An 11,148-nucleotide genomic window follows, 5' to 3' on the forward strand; every position below is an offset into this window, starting at 1 on the left:
CTGCCCCTCCCTGTCCTGTGCCACCAGCAGGCACCACCCCAACATAATGTCCCCTTGTTGCCTGCAGGGCAGCGCTGGCCCGCCAGGGACCCAGGGCCCAGCTGGGACCAAGGTACAGCATCAGCATCACCACATCCGACCTGGCAGAGGAAAGTGGTGCCTTGCCAGATTTGGGAGGTCCATGTTTCGGGACGTTTTGGGCTGGAGGGAGGGAGGGATGTTTTGAGCTGGACCTCCTCCCAGATCCAGCCAGCCCTGGGGAACAGCCCCGTGACAGGCATGGGGACGTGGCTGTGACTACAGTGCCAGTGGGTCGGGGCGCTGGGACTGACACGGGCACTGTCTTCACAGGGTGATCCAGGGGAACCTGGCTCCGGCATCCGGGTGAGCACTCGTGCCCTCCCCACCAGCACCCACCTGGCTCCCCCAAAACCATCTGACCCCCGCAAAGCCAGCCAGCCCCACCACCATGCACCTTCCTGCGGGGGCAGCCGAGGTCCTGGCTGTGCCAGGGCAGTGTGCCATCCCCTCTCTGATGTGGCTGTTTCCATTGCAGGGCTTGCCTGGTCCCCAGGGAAACGTGGGGCTGCCTGGCCCCCCAGGCCCCCCCGGTCCGGGGGTAGGTATTTGTGGCCCCCTCCCCACCTGCTCTTTGGCTATTCTTGGTGCCTGGGCTGCCACTTGATTTCTGCTGATGTCTCCCTTGCAGGGCCCACCGGGTGTCCCCGGGCTGCCAGGACAAGTGGTGAGTGTATTGTCCCCCCCCTGCCCAGCTGCCATCATTGTGGGTGCTTGGGGCTGCTTGGGGGGCTGTGGGGACCCCCGTGCCCCAACCCCTTTCTTACTGCCCGCAGGGGGAGAGCGGGAAGCCGGGTGTGCCGGGCAGGGACGGCGTGCCGGGGAAGGACGGCGAGGCGGGGATGCCTGGGAAGATGGTACGTTTCTTCCCATCCCATCCCATCCCATCCCATCCCATCCCATCCCATCCCATCCCATCCCATCCCAGCTGGAGCCCCACGAGGCTCAGCCTGGGGTGTCCGCAGCTGAGGCTGAGGGCTGTGCTGCTTGTGCCAGGGTGTGCCGGGACCTTCAGGCCCCGCCGGTCCCAAGGGAGAGCCAGGGGATGCCGGAGCCCCAGGGCAGGTGAGTGCAGAGCTGCCTCCGAAGCATCTGGCAGCTTCCCCGGCATTCCTGGGCTGGGATGAAGCGGGGCATCCCCACGCAGCCTTGCTCACCTGTCCCCTCTCTCCTCTGCGCCCCAGGCCATCGCTGGCCCTCCCGGCGCCAAAGGCGAGAAGGTAAGGAGCCAGGGTGGGAGGCGGGGCGGACACCCACCCGTGGGTGCTGCCGAAGCCAGCGGGGCTGGGGTGGGCAGGGGCTCGCAGGGCGCTGGCACCCGCTGTGGGTATGTCTGAGCACCCGTGTGTCGCTGCAGGGTGAGCCGGCGCTGCTGGAGGGCGTGCTGCTGGGAGAGCCCGTGAGTTACCCCCGTTAACCTCGTCCCCCCTTTTAACCTCATCGGCCCCGTCAACCTTGTCCCCCCTACCACCACCCCCTGACTTCTGGGGGACAAGCTAGCCCTGGTGGCCACCTCTCTCTCCTAATGCCGCTCTCCCTCCGGCAGGGCTCCAAGGGTGACCGAGGCTTGCCGGGCCCCAAGGGAGAGAAGGTGAGCGCTGCTCGGGAAAGCCAGTGGGGAGAGGGTCATGGGGGGGGTGTCTGCCGCAGCAGGGGGTGGTTCTGGCCACAGCTGCTCCCCACCATGCATCATGACATGCCGTTGCTTTTTGCTTGTTTCCCCCTTCCAGGGGGAGCCGGGACGATTTGGGGAGCCGGGAGATCCTGGAGAAGACGTGAGTAGGAGGCACACGGGGACTGGGGGGTGGTTGCTGGGCACAGTGGATGCTGTTGGCGGGGGGGGGAACCTGTGTCCCCACAGTCCAGCCTTTCCCGGTGGCTTGGTGTCTTTGCAGGGAGCCAAGGGGTCCTCAGGAGCCAAAGGGGAGAAGGTAAGTGTCCCCTGTTCCCAGGGGGGTGGGGTTCTCCCGAGCTCTGGGGGGGCCACTCTGGGTGGCACACTGCCCCCAGCACCCCGTTGCCTGCCATCTTGGGGACACACTGTGTGCTCTCCACCATCACGCAGGGAGCACCAGGTGTCGGTGTGCGGGGACCGCCAGGACAGGATGGGCCTCCGGGCTTGAAGGTAACCCCTGTCCCCATGTCACCCTGGCTCTCACCGTGTCCCCAGTGCCCAGGTACTGCCCTGGCTTGGCTGGCTGAGGGAGAAGCTTGCTCCCAAGAGGCTGTTTTCACAGACCCCATCTTTTTCCTCCCTGCTTCAGGGTGACATCGGCTTGCCAGGACCACCGGGACCCCCAGGCTTAGCAGGCATTGCTGGAACACCAGGACAGCCCGGCCTGAGAGGGGACAATGGGCAGCCTGGCCCCCCAGGTCCACCGGGAGAGAGGGTAAAGGCTATGGCCAGCGCTTGCTTTTGCTGGTCCCTGTGACCACAGACCCTTGAGCAGCACCAGCAGGGTCCCAGCAAGCCTCACTGACTCCTGGATGTGGTCTCTGCCTGCTCACTGGTATTTCCCTGCCAGGGTTTGATTGGCTTTCCTGGGAGAGATGGCACCTCTGGACCACCGGGACCTGTGGGGCCCCCAGGGCCGGCCGTGAGTATGGGGCTCTGGTGGCACAGTGTCCCTGGGGGGTGCAGGCTCTGCCCCGGCTCCCCCACTGGCTTGGGCAGGGTGATGGGGACCCATCCTACACCTTCCCAGCCCCAGCCCCTGGAGCTGGGTGTTGCTGGGGGTTCTGGCACGGGGCGGGAGCCGCTGTGGGAGCCCCAGAGATGCTTTGCGGAGTGCTTGGCAACACCTTCCTCCTGTGGCTCGCTCACCCCTCTCCTTTCTTTTAGGGCATACAAGGAGCCTCTGGTCTGAAGGGTGACAAGGTAGGACAGGGGACAGACCCATAGCATGAGGGGTGTGGGGCTGCTCCTCTCATGGGGTGTCCCTGCTGCAGCCACCCCTGGGTGATGCTGAAACCACTCTGGATGGTGGCACATGGGAGCTTGCTCTGTGCTGGGCACCCAGGACAGCGGGGGTTCTGTGGGGTGTCCCCTGGCATGGGGGGGACATGGCATGGCTGGGATGGGCAGCAAGGACAGGGAAGAGCTCTTGCATTTTCCCCCGGCAGGGCGCTCCAGGGGCCGGGACGCCGGGAGCCAGAGGTGAGCGTGGAGACCCGGGGCCGCGGGTAGGTACCACCATAGCTCCCCCCACCGCATCCTCCTCTGTGTCCCCACCACAGGGGACAGGAAATCCCATGGCACAACCTCTAGGGGACAGTGAGCCAGCACCATGCCTGTCCCCAGGGTGGGGTGATGCTGGGGCTGTCCCCATCCCAGACATCCTTTTCCTAATTCCTTTATTCTCACAGGGTGAAGATGGGCGCCCGGGGCCAGAAGGGGATCGTGGTCCAGCAGTAAGTACCCCCCTTCCCTGGCTGCACCCCCAGCCAGGACCCTCCCTGACCACCCCTCTCCTCTCTCCCACAGGGCTTGCCTGGGAACCGGGGGGAGCGTGGGGACAAGGTAAGGAACCCTGGGTGCTGGCGAGCGGGACAGGGGGGGCGAATGGTGCACCCCCAGGGATTGGAGTCCCCAGGGAGGTGCTGCCTCCCCCCCGCCACACATCTTCGCAGCATCTCACCATCTCCCTTTTCTTGCAGGGAGACGCTGGGGCCCCGGGTCCCAAAGGAGACAAGGTGAGGGCCCTGGGCGGGGAGCGGCGGGAGCGAGGACAGCACTGCTAACGCCCCCCACTCACCCCCACCTCTCTTCTTTGGGTGTGCAGGGCGATACTGTGGTGCTGGAGGGGCCCACCGGCGCGCGGGGCATCAAGGGCGAGCCAGTAAGAGCTGTCTCCATCCTCCCTGTCCCCCTCTGCGTTACCCCTCTTGTCCTTATGGGCAGGGGCTTTCCCGTGCATCCCCCTCCCCAGGGCCCTGCCTGCCCTGCTCCTGGCCCTACAGGTTTGATCCTGCAGCCCCACTCCCGAATGGCACAGGAGAACACCCCCCACTCCTCTGCCTGCCAGAAGAGCTGGGGGTGGTTCTCGCTGCCGAGGGACCCTCCCTCACAGAGCACCTTGTCCCCTCTCCTTCAGCCCACTCTACAGACCCCCATGTTCCTGCCCTGGGGGGACCTGTCCTCCCCGCCCTGTGTGTATCTGAGCATCTCCCCACCCCCTGACCCCTCCCTGTGTTTCCTCCTTTGCAGGGAGAGCGTGGCCTGAAGGGCATGGAAGGGGACAAAGGGGACAAGGGGGAGCAGGGCATGCCTGGAGAGAAGGTATGGGTCTGGGGGGGCTTGTGAGGGGCTGGGGTCTCACAAGCTGGGGGCTTGGGGACCATGGAGGGCTGTTGTTGGGGTGATGGAGAGAGGGGACCAGGGCATGGTGGCATCCCTGTGCCCCCTGTGGTGGTGCTTATGGGCACCCTGGCATGGTGCTTGGCACCTCGGCAAGGGGAACTGACAGAGCTGGCCCCAGAGGTCACCATGGCTGTGCTGTGGCTGTGCCATGGCCAGAGCTCTCCCTCCTGCCCTGTGTCGATCTGGGTTTCTGCTTGCAGGGGGCAAGGGGTGAACAAGGTGAGAAGGGCTCCACGGGCTTCCCTGGGGCACGTGGCCCTGGTGGGCAGAAGGTAAGGAGCTGGGCACCTCCCGCTGCTGGGGGGTGCTGGGGACACTCTCCCTCTCACCAGCCCTGACCGATGCCTTTGCCTTCTCCAGGGAGAGGTTGGAGCATCGGGAGAGCCTGGCGAGCCGGTGAGGAGCTGAGTCTCTGCTGCTGCCAACCTTCCGCAGGGCAGGAGCGGGCCCCCCCATCACGCTGTGCGCTCTCCCACAGGGTCAGCCTGGCCGTGATGGGATTCCTGGAGTCCGGGGAGAGAAGGGGGACATGGGACCCCTAGGCATGCGTGGCCCCAAGGTGGGTTGACCCCTCTGCCTACTGGTGCTCTCCTGGCCAGGATCCATGCTGGCTCAGCATGGCTCTGACTCCCCTCCTCATCCTCACAGGGTGACCGGGGCATGAAAGGTGCCTGTGGCCTCGATGGGGACAAGGGCGAGAAGGTGAGTGGGTGCATGCGGGGTGCCGCAGGAGCCCAGATGGTGCCTGGAGGCTGTGGCCCTTTGGATCCCCTCTGCCAGCTGGGAGGAGCAGGGAAATGGTTGAGGCCAGAACTTGGCTCCGTGGCAGGGGCATGGGGTCCCCTCCTCCGCCCACAGCTCTGGGATAATCGCTGAGGGGTGTGGGACTGACCACCCTGCCTCTCTCCTGCCCGCTATAGGGAGAGCCGGGGATCCCGGGGCGCTCGGGGCTGCCGGGGAGGAAAGGCGAGCCGGTAAGCACCGCGCTGACACCAGGGTGGGATGGGTACGCGTGGCTGGTGGTTGGCAGACATCTGCTTTGTCCCCTAGGGAGAGCTGGGTCTGTCGGGACCACCAGGCATTCCCGGGAAGGAGGGGCTCATGGGACCAAAGGTAGGTCAGCACGGTGCTGGGAAAAGCTGTGCTGGCACTTCAGCCGCCCGGCTGGCTGGCTGTCCCCGGCTGGCTGTCCCCAGCTGGCTGTCCCCTGCTGCCTGCTCCTTCCTCTTCGCAGGGTGACCGGGGATTCGATGGGCAGCAGGGAGCCAAAGGAGACCAGGGGGAGAAAGGAGACCGGGTGAGCAGGCTGGAAAGGGATGGTATGAGTTGCGTCACGTTGCTTTTACCAGGATCTGGCCTTGGTCAGAAGCACATCAGAGCCTGATGCTCCCAGAAGAGCCCTCAGGCACTGCTCTAAATTACATCACTAAACTACAATTGACAACAAATCCCCGCTCTTAACAAGAAGGCATCAGTGCCGATGCTTTGGGGATGTTCATTTGTGGGGCAGAGGATGCCCGTGGTGCCTGCTGTGGGGCCAGGGGGCTCCCACAACCCTGGCCTCACCCTCTGCTCTCCCGCAGGGTGCTCCGGGCATTATCGGTGGCCCCGGTCCCCGGGGTAGTGATGGTGTTCCTGGCCCCCCTGGACCCCCAGGAAACGTTGGCCCACGAGGTCCTGAAGGCATGCAGGGCCAGAAGGTGAGTGTCCACCATGGGTGGCTGGTCCCTCTCTGGGTGCCGTGATGAGAGGAGGGCCCTGTCCCCAGAGTGACCAAGGGGCTGGTGGCATCAGGAGCCATGTCCCAGCTCTGTCCCTGCCCTGCCAGCTTGTTGGCTTTGGGGTACTCACAGTGGGGTATATTTTGTGGCCCCCTGCCCAGTGGATGGGACCCGGGGGAACTGGGACCCTGCTTGTCCTGGGTCTGGGTGGGACCCGTCCCCATCCCCATCCGCACCTGCACAGATGTCCCCTGAGTGCGGGGACAGGGAAAGCAGCACAACCATGGCACTGGGGAGAGCAGAGTGGCTCCAGAGCCACCAGCCAGATCCAGAGCGTGTGTCCTTTGCAGGGGGAGAGAGGCCCCCCTGGACAGTCGGTGCCGGGGGCTCGCGGCGTGCCTGGCATCCCTGGCGAGAGAGGAGAGCAGGTGGGTGACCGGGTGCCTGGCCCTGCCTGGTCAAGCCACAGCCGGGGCCAGCCTCCCACCTCCCTTCTGCTTGTCCCTAGGGCAGTCCTGGCACCCAGGGGCTCCGTGGGGAGAAGGGGGAGCCGGCCATGACGGTAAGGAGCCAGGAGAGAGCTGGCACAGGCTCATGGCAGTCGGGTCAGTGGGGTGGGAAGGGGCGCCGGGTCCGTCCCACTGCCGCTGACGGAGGGTCTTCCCTCACCTCTGGGCTCTGCTGGGGCCTGGGGAAAGGGTTTTTCGTCCTCTCTAATTGCACCATCCCCCGTTGTGACGTTGGTCTTTTCCCCCCTCCATGTGCCTGGCAGGAGGAGGAGATCCGTGCCTTCGTCAGGCAGGAGATGAACCAGCACTGTGGTGAGCATCCCCCACCGCTGCCCTGGGGCTGGGGTCTGGCCCCCACTGCCCCTGACCCCTCCCGCCCCGTCTCTCCCACAGCCTGCGGCGGACACTTCCCGCGGCGCCTGGATTCACGTGAGCACTCAGGTTGCGACTCTCCCTTCCTACCCCCCTACCCCACGCATGTGGCACCAAAGGGGTCCCGGCACCTAGGTGTGCCGCTGGTTTTGGGGGTGCTGGAGGCAGCTGGGACCCTTTGGGACCCCCTCGGTCAGGGCCGGCGTCAGCGTGGGACCATGCGCAGGGAGAAGGGATGGTGCATGGCAGAAGTGATGGCGCAGCAGGGATCCCCAGGGGCAGCTGGCACGGGGTGGTGCCAAAGGGGTCTGGGCACTGCCAGGGTCTGTCTGATCAAGAAGGGAGCACGGGGACTGCGTGCTTGGGTGCTGGAGCTGGGGCAGGGAGACTTGCAGGGACCGGGACTCAAGGAAAGGAGGGTGGACTGGAGGAGTGGGATGGAGGGACAGGGGCAAGGGGTGGGCTGGAATGAGGTGGGTGCTTTCTCTCCAAGGAGGCTGGGGGGTTCAGGCCAGGAGCAGCTTCCACTCTGCCCAGGGAGGAGGAAGAAGCATCCGCCAGGAAAGGGAGCGTGGCCAAACAGGTGATGGATAGCCCAGAGGACATACAAGATCTGGTCCCATGGGCACATGTGCCTCCCCATGCCCATCTCATCCCCATCCTTATCCCCATCCTGCTGGGCTCCCAGTGGGCGCTGTCTCGCTGGGCAGCAGCTCCTCCTGCATGTCCCTCCTCTGACAGCCCTGGACTGTGGTGCAGAGAGAGGAGAGGGTGTCCCCAGGTCCCCCATCCCTGGCCGTGTACCCCGGCACGCTGCAGCAGCGCCAGAGCAGTGCTGGGCTGCTCCGCACCTGCAAGGGGTGTCTTTCCCCCAGGAGGCAGGGAGGGGAAAGCACCTCGGATCCCATCACCTCCTCCCTGATACCTGCGCTGTGTTCTTCCCCCTCACAGGGCTCTTCCCCACCCAGTTCCCTGAAGTCCCTGTGCTCAAGTTGTCACACGCTGAGGAAGAGGAGGGTGAGTGTCATCTCTGTGCTTTTAGTCCCTGTCCCCCTTTTCCCCTGCTCTGTGTGTGTGGCTGGTCATATCCCCGCCCTCCGCTGGCAGGCACTGGGGGATAATCCATCAGTGGCTGTGCTGCCAGTCCCAGGGGGCTTTAATTAAAGAGCAGGGAGAGGAGAGGGCAGCAGGGAGTGTGTGTGTGCAGGCGCGCACGGGTGCGTGCTGTGTGTGCGCGGGGCTGGGGCTGGGGCTGTGGCTGGGGGGAGCAGGACGGAGTGGGAGGCGAGGGCTGCTCACGCCTGGCGCTGTCTCTCAGGGCAGGACAGGCGGGTGATGCTCAACACCGATGACCTCGAGTACGAGAACATGTATGGGGACGAGGAAGACTACGACGATGTCCCGGAGATGGACAGCTCGGAGCAGCCCACCATGGGCGGTGAGCTTCCCTGAGCCCACCTGGCACCAAGGATGGAGCCACCGGAGGCGACCGCGGGGCTGCCTGGGCTTTGCTGGGGTGATGCCTTCACATCCCATCTGGCAGCGGGTCCCTGCACCCTCTGGCTGGGGTAACCTGGGATTTGCTGCCAGGCGCAAATCTCGCTGGCACCCAGGCGGGGTGTACATTCCCAATCCCAGCACTGTGCTGCGCACGCCATGCGGACCTCACGCTCCGTCCCCTCCGCCGAAGCTGTCACTGGCAGTGATGAGCAATTTGCTGGGCTGGTAGAACCTGCTGCCGCTCGCAGGTTTCCTGTGCTCCTGGTCACGGGCCACAAGAGGGATCCCAAAATCCCCAGGAGGGCAGGAAAGCCCTGGCAGCAGCAGCGACAGGCAGAGGATCCCATCTGTACCCTTCCAAGGGATGCTGCGGCTGTCCTGTCCCCGTGTCATCTCTCTCCCAGCTCTCTCTCCAGCCTTTGCTGGGAGCTTCCCCTCGGAGAGAGTCTCCTGCTCTCACTCCCTTGGGCAGGGCACAGAGATGTCCCCTCCAGCCAAACCCTCAGCCGGGAGTCGTTCCCTGCCTTCCCCTTCTGGGGTTTCTCCTCCTCTCGGCCAAGCAGGTCTAGCTGCCTCCACTGCTGGTGTGCTGCCGGCTCCTGCCTGCCCTCACCATTGCCGTTTGTCCCCGCAGCCGAGCCCTGCAGCCTGCCGCTGGATGAGGGGGACTGCCAGCGCTACACGCTGCGGTGGTACTACAACCAAAGAGTCACCGAGTGCCGGCCCTTCGTCTACAGCGGCTGCCGGGGCAACCTCAACCGCTTCGACAGCAAAGAGGAGTGTGAGCTGCACTGCAGGCAGCACCCAGGGCCAGGTAGGCATGGCATGGCACAGCCACCGGCACCGGCGGGTCCGGCAGCATCCCCAACCGGTGCTGTGGGCTCGGCCAATGCAGAACCAGGGGGACGATGCTGTCCCCCCGCCTTGGCTCTGACACCACCTCACTTCTCTCCGCAGATGCCCATGGCGTTGCTGGAGGCGAGGTGCATGGGCAGCCGAAGGTGTAGGCGCGGGCAGTGTCTCGGCAGACAGGGCTGCCCGGCGGTGGGGGGCTCTGGCTGCCAGCCCGGCCGGGGCTGGACCGCCCGCGGTGGCAGGGACAGCATGCCCGCCAGCCCCCGGCAGGAACTTGGTGCTATTTCTAACACGTCTTATTGCTGCTCACGGGTTTTTCCTTTCATATCAGTTTTATGGCCCGTTAAGGTGAAATTTGTATCAAATGGGAAACCATCCTCCCCCGCCACAAAGCTCTCGACCCCCGTTCCCACCCCCAGGTTTCCTGGGCTGTTCCCGGTTTGATTTTTAACTTATTTGCTGCCAATGGAACGGCACCTGGCCCCATGCCCTGCCCAGGAGTGGAGCTGGGACTTGGCGTGGTTGGGCTCCCCTCCTGTCATCTAACGCCCTCATCCCCTTCCCTGCATCCCCCATGGGTCCCCAAAACCTCTCCCTGCTCTCTGCCAGGGGATGCTGCCCACATCCCTGGGCCGGGCGGTACCTTCCTTCACAGACCCTGCAACCAGCTCCATTTGAATAAATTTCACCTTAACCTCGAGCGGGACCTGGTTCCCCTTTTGCGGTGGTGATGGTTTGGCAAAGACCTGCGGGAGGTGCCGGAGGCTTTCTCCGTGCGCTACCCTCCAGCTCGCACGCCTGCCAGCAGCCCGTCTGTCTAATCCCAGCCCGTCGGGGAAACCCTGAGGATGGTGCTATGTTAGAGAAGGTTCCTGCTCGCCTACGCTCGCTCTCAAAGGCTTTGTGAAAGAAGTGATGTCGGCTCCCGGGGGTCTGCAGTCCCTGCCTCCCCCCAGCCCCAGGGCTGAGTGGGGACGTGCCCCCCACCGCCTTGGCACCCAGGGGGCTGGGGGCTGCTGGGCGAGCTTTGTGGTGCCCATACCTCCCGCTGCTCTCTGTATATATCTGTATACAGCGAATGTATATGTGTACCAATGCTGGGGGAGGGGGTGGGGGTGTGTGCGGGGAGGTGTGTGATATTAAAGCTGCGCTCATGGCGAAATGCCACGCTTCTTGGTGCGCCGCTGGAGATGCCGGTGGGGTTTGGGGACAGCTCTTGAGCCAAGCGTGCCCCCTGCCCACCCCAGTTGGGATGGATGCAGCGCCGGCTGGGGGGTCCTCACCCCCCGGGGGAGCCCGGTGCCCCATCCCTGTGCCCGGCTGACGCAAGCCAGGCCACGACCCCCCCGGCCGGGCCGTGACGTGTCGGCACGCGGGGCTGCGGTGCTGGGTGAATCAGCGCCGACGGCTAATTTTGGCTGCTCTGACAAGCTGGGGGGTGAGGTCCTGGCCGTTCCCGGGAGGAAGAACAGAGCCGGCGTTATTTCCTCTCCCTGACACCGCTGGGGAGGCTGGCACAGGATGGGTCACCCTGCAGCCACAGGGGTGGGCAAGACCCCCCCAGCGGTCTGAGCACGAGCCTCGGGTGCCCTGGCTGCTCACCCTGGCCAGCCCTCTGGGCTGAGCACCCACCAACTCATCTCATGTGGGTGCCTGCCCAGCCTGAGAGCGCCTGGGTGCTCCGACAGCTACTAAGGGGTGAACTCTGGGTCAAAACCCTTCTGCACGGGGCTCCCCCCGCAGCAATGCCTAC

The 11,148-nt window shown here is 65.0% G+C and overlaps 1 protein-coding gene across 1 annotated transcript in view; it reads left to right on the top strand.

Moving 5' to 3' along the window:
* The window catches only part of COL7A1 (collagen type VII alpha 1 chain), a 38,657-nt gene extending 28,103 nt beyond the window's left edge, over nucleotides 1-10,554 (top strand). The window contains exons 88-125 of the mRNA XM_074603067.1: nucleotides 68-112; nucleotides 352-384; nucleotides 557-619; nucleotides 710-745; nucleotides 855-935; nucleotides 1,075-1,143; nucleotides 1,263-1,298; nucleotides 1,436-1,477; nucleotides 1,625-1,669; nucleotides 1,809-1,853; nucleotides 1,974-2,009; nucleotides 2,144-2,203; nucleotides 2,343-2,468; nucleotides 2,604-2,675; nucleotides 2,921-2,956; nucleotides 3,202-3,261; nucleotides 3,445-3,489; nucleotides 3,563-3,598; nucleotides 3,736-3,771; nucleotides 3,861-3,917; nucleotides 4,286-4,357; nucleotides 4,639-4,710; nucleotides 4,799-4,834; nucleotides 4,917-4,997; nucleotides 5,087-5,140; nucleotides 5,359-5,412; nucleotides 5,489-5,551; nucleotides 5,673-5,735; nucleotides 6,022-6,138; nucleotides 6,510-6,587; nucleotides 6,668-6,721; nucleotides 6,932-6,980; nucleotides 7,062-7,109; nucleotides 7,534-7,623; nucleotides 7,992-8,057; nucleotides 8,359-8,478; nucleotides 9,175-9,354; nucleotides 9,498-10,554. Coding sequence (XP_074459168.1) covers nucleotides 68-112; nucleotides 352-384; nucleotides 557-619; nucleotides 710-745; nucleotides 855-935; nucleotides 1,075-1,143; nucleotides 1,263-1,298; nucleotides 1,436-1,477; nucleotides 1,625-1,669; nucleotides 1,809-1,853; nucleotides 1,974-2,009; nucleotides 2,144-2,203; nucleotides 2,343-2,468; nucleotides 2,604-2,675; nucleotides 2,921-2,956; nucleotides 3,202-3,261; nucleotides 3,445-3,489; nucleotides 3,563-3,598; nucleotides 3,736-3,771; nucleotides 3,861-3,917; nucleotides 4,286-4,357; nucleotides 4,639-4,710; nucleotides 4,799-4,834; nucleotides 4,917-4,997; nucleotides 5,087-5,140; nucleotides 5,359-5,412; nucleotides 5,489-5,551; nucleotides 5,673-5,735; nucleotides 6,022-6,138; nucleotides 6,510-6,587; nucleotides 6,668-6,721; nucleotides 6,932-6,980; nucleotides 7,062-7,109; nucleotides 7,534-7,623; nucleotides 7,992-8,057; nucleotides 8,359-8,478; nucleotides 9,175-9,354; nucleotides 9,498-9,547 — 2,406 coding nt within the window. The 3' untranslated portion in view covers nucleotides 9,548-10,554. The remainder of the gene's footprint in view (nucleotides 1-67; nucleotides 113-351; nucleotides 385-556; nucleotides 620-709; nucleotides 746-854; nucleotides 936-1,074; nucleotides 1,144-1,262; nucleotides 1,299-1,435; nucleotides 1,478-1,624; nucleotides 1,670-1,808; nucleotides 1,854-1,973; nucleotides 2,010-2,143; nucleotides 2,204-2,342; nucleotides 2,469-2,603; nucleotides 2,676-2,920; nucleotides 2,957-3,201; nucleotides 3,262-3,444; nucleotides 3,490-3,562; nucleotides 3,599-3,735; nucleotides 3,772-3,860; nucleotides 3,918-4,285; nucleotides 4,358-4,638; nucleotides 4,711-4,798; nucleotides 4,835-4,916; nucleotides 4,998-5,086; nucleotides 5,141-5,358; nucleotides 5,413-5,488; nucleotides 5,552-5,672; nucleotides 5,736-6,021; nucleotides 6,139-6,509; nucleotides 6,588-6,667; nucleotides 6,722-6,931; nucleotides 6,981-7,061; nucleotides 7,110-7,533; nucleotides 7,624-7,991; nucleotides 8,058-8,358; nucleotides 8,479-9,174; nucleotides 9,355-9,497) is intronic.
* Nucleotides 10,555-11,148: the final 594 nt, after the last annotated feature.

This window comes from Larus michahellis, chromosome 10 (assembly GCF_964199755.1).
Source record: "Larus michahellis chromosome 10, bLarMic1.1, whole genome shotgun sequence".
NCBI lineage: Eukaryota > Metazoa > Chordata > Aves > Charadriiformes > Laridae > Larus > Larus michahellis.